This window comes from Papaver somniferum, chromosome 11 (genome assembly GCF_003573695.1).
Source record: "Papaver somniferum cultivar HN1 chromosome 11, ASM357369v1, whole genome shotgun sequence".
NCBI classification, from domain to species: domain Eukaryota; kingdom Viridiplantae; phylum Streptophyta; class Magnoliopsida; order Ranunculales; family Papaveraceae; genus Papaver; species Papaver somniferum.
The window spans coordinates 9,831,821-9,838,865 of record NC_039368.1 but is presented as its reverse complement, the minus strand read 5'-3'; the positions used below and the strand labels follow the sequence as shown (position 1 = coordinate 9,838,865).

Here is a 7,045-nt window from a genome sequence, read left to right as displayed (position 1 = left end):
AACAACATCAACACCACCACGAAAAATCTTGTCCGGATCTTCAAAAATATTCTCCCACTCATCGGACATAAGAGGTTTAGCAACTTCTTTTCCATCAGTTTCATAACTATCTCTAGCTGCTCTAATCAGTTCTGAATTATTGTCGACGTTGTTGAAAGAGGAACTACATGCACCGGCAGAAGACACTCCACATGCAACTCAAAGAACGCCGTATTCTTTGAAAAATGCAAGGCAGCGAGATCATGAATTTGAAAGTCAGCAATCACATGCACTTTGACATCATTCTCAACATAATTGATAACAATATCAGAAGGGTTCAAGGTTCTCCAATTCTCACAAATAAGAAAATTCAGATCACCAATACTAGAACCAAAAGTAAGTAGGTGAGCAAAATAACGATGCTTATAGTAGATGTATGTGTAGAAGTAAGTATTTGGATTGGAACAATCAACAATAGACATGTTTTGAACCTGCAAAAGTGACAAAGATGTAACAATATTAAAACACATCAACAATTAAAGTATTTCATATATGTACTGACGGATAAGACTAAAAAAGGTGATAAAACTATGAATCAAAACACATATTGCAGTATTTCATATATGTACTGATGGATAAGACTAAAAAAAGTGACAAAACTATGAATCAGACGTGATCAGTAGCACTTCCTATCAGTATGCTATATATGTATTGAAGATTCATGAACTACAAATCAACTACATGACAAGAATATGTGACGGATCTATGGAAAATAAGAGAATCGAGACACATTTTGCAGTATTTCATATATGTACTAAGAGATAAGACTAAAAAGGTGACAAAACTATGAATCAAACACGATCAATAGCACTTCCTATCAGTATGTGATATATGTATTGCTGGATAATAACATCTGAAACTACAAACAAACATGACTTTGAAGCGAAAAACAAAAAGATAATCAAAACTAAAGTTAAAATAAGCTAAAAACATAATAACCTAACCAAAAAATTGAATAATTACGAACAACATTCATAAAAAAGAAACAAAAATATAAATCGAGTTAGAAAAACGAAATAAAAATTGTATAGATTATGAAAAACGCTCAGATATTCATGATTCAAATTGAAATCATAAACTTAAACTGGAAACAAAACATAATTCAAACAAAACAATGGCAGAAAGAAGAAGAGAAAAGATTACACAATTGAAATCAAAGATTATATACCTGCGAAAATCACACTAGAATCTTCAAAATCCTAGTTCGAAATCGAGAAGCAGAAGAACAGAGCAGAGAGTTTCGGATCTCAGAAAAAAAAGAATTACGGTAACTTTAAAATAGACTTCTTATATATGTACCATCCTAGGAAGGGTAGTCTAGGTATTTAAAAGTTTCGCACTATTTATCCCGCACGTGTATAGGATAAAAAATTAGATCTATTTTTCTTTTTTCTTTTAATTATGGACCTTGATTATTAGGTTTTAGTGGATGGACTTGCCATTAATTAATACCATTATACCACCGTACCTATTGGTAATTCCTAGTTTTATTTTATCAACATTAAATGTGTGGTGCAGAGAAGTTTTATGTTGGTATTTATCGGGAGTCGGGACTAAATGGACTCGTAAATTTGCCGCTAGGATGCTCAGGGCCATCCTCAAGTCAAGACAGTGTCGTAAAAAAAGAAAAAAAACTACTCTCTCTGTCTCTCTTGCTTGCACGGAGACTTCACCATGAACTCACTCTCCCTCCCATTTCCACAGTCAAACCTTCTTCTCCTGTACAACATTCTAGAAAATCCCTAATTTTCTCCGATCCAATCTCATGCATCTTCTTCTGTAACTATAACCCCTAAAATTTTCAACTTAAAAACCTTAAAAAATTGTTGAGAATTTTGGGGATAGGGTTTGATGTAATAGAATTCCTACAATCCAATTTTTTCGTCTTCAATTACTATGTCTCAAGCTCCAACTAGAACCAGGCCCAATGGGTTTGTTATTGAGGGGGAAGATTTGTGTTCTCGGATAATCAAATTGAGGATTTCGTCGATGATGTCATTATCAGTCAGTTGTTATTGCTGGATGCTCAAGTTCCTGCTAAATTTTCATTAATTCTCCGCAGATGGGTCTTTAAGGTATGTCTTTTGTCACTTTGGTTTCGTTCATCTAGAAAAATTAGCAGAAACTTGGTAGTAATTGGTGGGAAAATGAATAAAATCAGTGCTTGCCATTACAGTATAAATGAATTACATGGAGGACTTGAATGAGTGATTGCACATGTTTGTGTTTGGCAGTAACATATAAGACCATTTTACTTGGTTGCTATAAAGTATTTGTTTCGCGCATGAACAGTATGTTGCCATCACTGATTGAATATAGCATCCAATTGTTGTGTTTATGATACCAAAGTAGGAAGGAAGAACTGAGTGAATAGTCAGCAGTTGAGACTATATCTTTGCGTGGATAACACAATTATCTTTGCGTTTGAAAACTATCAAGGACACTATATGGTTGAGACTTGAGACGTTGATCTACTCCTAGGTTTGAATGGTTGTTATACCCATTCATTGCACCAATGTCATTTGCCTGGCTAAAAGCGCAATATGCATTGTCAGGTATGGTACAACTGTTGGGATCTTGGAATTTTTGGCGAAACAATTTCCACCAAGTATGACACAAGATTTGGTTGGTACTTTACTTTTTCTTAGATTAGCATGTGCAAGTTATGTGAGTTTTTTCGATTCATAGAGCAAGTCATTCTTCATCCGGTGATCAGGATGGAAGTCGTCCTGGATGGTTAGGCTTACTGACCTGAATAAGAATATATTAGACTAATACTACCATATGGTTGCAGGAATTTGGGCGTTACGTTTGCTGTATTACATTTTCTTTTGGTAGCCGTTTTATTGAAACCAGTAAGAAGGATGAAGAAGGGGGAGAGAGAGAGAGACATATTATTGAATTCCTAGGCAGTTTCACTAGCTTGTATTCTTTGGTATGGTTGAAACTATATAATTTCTTTTTTCGATTTTTTTAGGTATGATGAGTTGTTGATAGTTTGTCTAAAGGTTCTGTCGAATGCTTACAGGATATGCTATTTGCTGAGTAACCTGAGTTGATTTTTATGCGCAGCGAAAACGATTTATACCTTTTACCTGATTTAAGTCACAAGGACACACATTTGGCCACTAGGAATATTTACATTAATATATGGAGCTTGAAGAGTTACATTAAGTATCTTCAGTAGGCATATACTATGAATGGTCAGCAGATGTGTTTTTAGTTGCATTCTTTTGGTGAATCTCCTCTTTTAGCTCAACTAGGCCTTAGATGACACAATCATCTTTGTGTTTGAAAACCATTAAGGACACAATATGTTTGAGACTGGTGAGGAAGAATTAGACTCCTAGGTTTGAAAGGTTTAATTATGCTCTTAGTTTGACTCCGCGTCCTTGTAGAATTATCATAATCCTAATCTCTTGCTTCCATCCCTACGATACCCTGTTATGATGATTAAGCTTATAAGAAACAGTCTCACCTTATCTCCTTTCACCATAGTTATGCGACGTCATATCTGAAATTTGTGAGACCATACGATGTTCAGATCATATACAATCTTGTGCTCTTAATCATACCATACCCCATTGTAGGGGTATTTCTATGTCATTCTTTAGAGTGGTTGCTCTGCTTGACTCCTTGGGACATAATTCTGGGTCAAGAGTGACTTTCCTCAGTGTATTCTCTTTAATGGTTTCCCAGCAATTGACCACATTTGAAGGTCATACGAAGTGAAAACAAAGTTGAGGTCACGATTAGAAAGTGTCGCTTAGACAGTCAGTTTTTGTTTTTGACTGTTGTTAATGCTAGAGCCTAGACAAGCTTGTATTTAAATTGGTCCTGTACATTACCCAAAATCAGGTTGTTGGTTGACACTTGTTTTCATTAGAAATATAAGTGAAAGATACATGCCTTTTGAACCTTAGACTTCTGAATTTCCTTGTCCACTTCTTTGTTTTCTGATTTATTATAATGTTTGACCATTATTGTATTTTGCAATCTTCAGTGCTACAATGGCCATTTATGATGTGCACTTGGGATTGCTGCATCAACAGCTGCAATTATTCTTGGTGGTGGCACCAAAGGGAAACGTTTTGCGATGCCTGACAAATTGCTTCATCAACCTCTTGGTGGTGCTGGCGGACAAGCAATTGATGTGGAAATCCAGGCCAAATAGATTATGCACAACAAAAATAACGTCACTAGAATCATCTCCAGTTTCTTTGGTCGAACTTTTGAATAAGTTCTTAAAGAGATTGATAGAGATCACTACTTATTCACACTCCTCAAATCTTCTTCGTCTCTGCTACCCAACACCACATACTCTTGTACATCTCTTAAATTACAAAATCCTAGTATTAAAGAATCCCTAATTTTCTCCAATCCAATCTCATGCATCTTCTTCTGTGACTACAACACTAAAAATTTCAACTTAAAAAATGTTGAAATTTTTGGGGATAGGGCTTGATGTAATAGAATTCCTACAATCCAATTTTTTCATCTTCAATTACTATGTCTCAAGCTCCAGCTAGACGCAGATCCAATGGGTTTGTTACTGAGAGAAAGAATTGTGTTTTTGGGCAACCAAATTGGTGCATTTCGTTGATGATGTTGATGATGGATGCTCAAGATCCTACTAAAGATATCCGTCTTTTCACTAATTCCCCCTGCTGGGCTTTAAGGTATGTCTTTTGTCACTTTGGTTTCATTCATCTAGAAAATTTAGTAGAAACTTGGTAGTAATTGGTGTAGAAATTGGATTTGAATGAATAAAATCAGTGTTCGTCATTACTGTGTAAATGATATACGGAGTTGAATGAGTGAAAACTCCATTACATGCATGTTTTTGTTTGGCAGTAACATAGATAGAAGACCGTTTTAGTATTTGGTTTCGCGCACGAACACTATGTGCCATCATTGATCGCTGTGTTCATGATATCAAAGAAAGGGTACTGGGTAACCTGTGTGCTAAAACCTTTCTTTATCTGTGTCATATCAGTTTCTTTATACATTTTCTCCGAAAATGCAAGCTAGTGATTCAGTAGGCGTATACTATCAAAGTAGGAAGGAAGAACTGAGTGAATAGTCCGCAGTGGTGTTTTTAGTTGCATTCTTATGGTGAATCTCCCCTTTGAGCTCGACCAGGCGTTAGATAACACAATCATCTTTGCGTTTAGAAACTGTTGAGGACATATATAGTTGAGACATGTGAGGTAGATTTAAACTCCCAGGTTTGGATGGTGCTTATACACCCATTCATTGCACCAATGTCATTCGCCTGGGATTATGGAATTTTTGGCGGGACAGATTCCACCAATTATGTCGACTTCGGCCGGTTCTTTATTCATTTTTTCTTAGTTTAGCATGTGCAAGTTATATGAGTTTTTTCGGTTCACAGAACACGTCATTCTGCATCAGTTTATCAGGATGGAAGTATTCCTGGATTGTTAGGAGATACCTATCTGAATAAGGATAAGTTAAGACTACTACTACTATATTGTTACAGGAATTTGCACATAAATATTGCTGTATTTTTTTATTTTATTTTTTTGCTAGTCGTTATGTTGAAACCAGTAAGAAGGAAGAAGGAGAGAGATAGAGACTTAGTATTGAATTCCTAGGCAATTTCACTAGGAATTTAAATTGGTCCTGTACATTACCCAAAATCAGGTTGTTGGTTGACACTTGTTTGCATTTGACGTATAAGTGAAAGATACATTCCTTTGAACCTGAGACTTTTGCTACCCAGTTAATTCTTCGTGTCCACTTTTTTGTTTTCTGGTTTCGTTATTATAATGACCATCATTGTATTTGCTATCTTCACTGCTCGATGGCCATTTATGATGTGCTACTGCTTGTAAGGGCTGATGTCTCCACTGTTGCACTTGAAATTGCTGCATCAACAGCTTCAATCATTCTTGGTGACACCAAAGGGAAGCATTTTGCAATGCCCAACACACGGACAATGCTTCATCAACCTCTTGGTGGTGCTAGCAAGGAGATTATGCACAAGAACGATAACGTCACTAATATTGTCTTCGGTTTCATTGGTCGAACTTTTGAACAGTGAACAAGTACAAAAAGAGATTGATAGAGATAACTACGTGTCTCAGATGGAAGCAGTCGAATTTGGAATTATCAATGGGTGTATTGAGAGTGAGAACATTCTCCCACTTATTATGTGAGTGCCTGATAAGCTGAAATTAAGGTTCAGTTGCGCAGATATAATTGAAGATCTCAAGAAATTCCTGACACCAGAAATTCCCGATGATATCTGTACTAGGATTAACATGATCTTATGCTGGCATCTATATCATCTCCAATACACCTGATAACTGATTTGTAATTAAAGAATATTCAGATTTCGAATAACATTTCATATTAGCCAACTTGGATACAAATTTGAAAAAGTTTGTTTCTATAGTAGTTCAACAAGAAGCATTAAACAAAAGCTGAAACGGTATTTCCTTTTAAGTATACTAGCTAGATGTCCAATTCCTTTGTAAAGAGGACGTCTATTCTCTGATATTTTATTTTTCCAATTCTTGATCAGGTTTATCATTTGATCGATTGCCATATCAGGTCTAGAACAAGGCAAAAAGGAAAGGAAAGATAAGAAGAGTGAACGAGGAAAAAACAATACTCCAGTGACTCAAAAGAAAGCAAAATAAACGCCGTTGCCGGGGATCGAACCCGGGTCACCCGCGTGACAGGCGGGAATACTTACCACTATACTACAACGACTTAGTTGAGTTTTTGAGTTTCTTTGACGGAATATAATATCATATACCTTCGTATGGGATTGCTTATTTTAGTTGTTGAAGATTTGTTTTGAGTATAAGAAATTCAGGCCATTCATCTCCTCTAATCATTAGTCTTTAAGATGATAAAAAACTTTTATGCTGAATTAGACTTCAACTCCTAGTTCTTACTACATAATGTATTTTGTTTGGAACCCAAAATTTGTGTGAATAATGTATATGGAAAATTAAATAGAATGGTATCTTAA

The 7,045-nt window shown here is 35.7% G+C and overlaps 1 protein-coding gene and 1 non-coding gene across 3 annotated transcripts; one reads left to right on the top strand and one right to left on the bottom strand.

Moving 5' to 3' along the window:
- The first annotated feature begins 1,625 nt into the window (after positions 1-1,625).
- LOC113320348 (ATP-dependent Clp protease proteolytic subunit 4, chloroplastic-like) lies at positions 1,626-6,505 on the top strand. Of its 2 annotated transcripts, none has more exons than XR_003346056.1 (3): positions 1,626-2,114; positions 4,043-4,718; positions 5,943-6,505. XR_003346056.1 is itself a non-coding variant. In XM_026568263.1 (3 exons), exons 2-3 carry the CDS (start codon positions 4,549-4,551, stop codon positions 6,104-6,106), a joined length of 378 nt encoding a protein of 125 aa, XP_026424048.1. In that variant the 5' UTR covers positions 1,626-2,114; positions 4,043-4,548; the 3' UTR covers positions 6,107-6,505. The 2 variants fall into 2 exon arrangements, 1 of the variants encoding a protein (XP_026424048.1); XM_026568263.1 differs by having other exon boundaries at positions 5,899-6,505.
- Positions 6,506-6,708: 203 nt separating this feature from the next.
- TRNAD-GUC lies at positions 6,709-6,780 on the bottom strand. The gene has a single exon. It is a non-coding gene; the product is annotated as a tRNA-Asp (tRNA).
- Positions 6,781-7,045: the final 265 nt, after the last annotated feature.

Bases quoted from the DNA above. Each gene is read 5' to 3' on its own strand.
- LOC113320348 (XM_026568263.1), top strand. From the start codon at position 4,549: ATGTCTCAAGCTCCAGCTAGACGCAGATCCAATGGGTTTGTTACTGAG. The intron at 4,719-5,898 runs GTATGTCTTTTG...ACTGCTTGTAAG, and splicing joins TCCCCCTGCTGGGCTTTAAG to GGCTGATGTCTCCACTGTTG.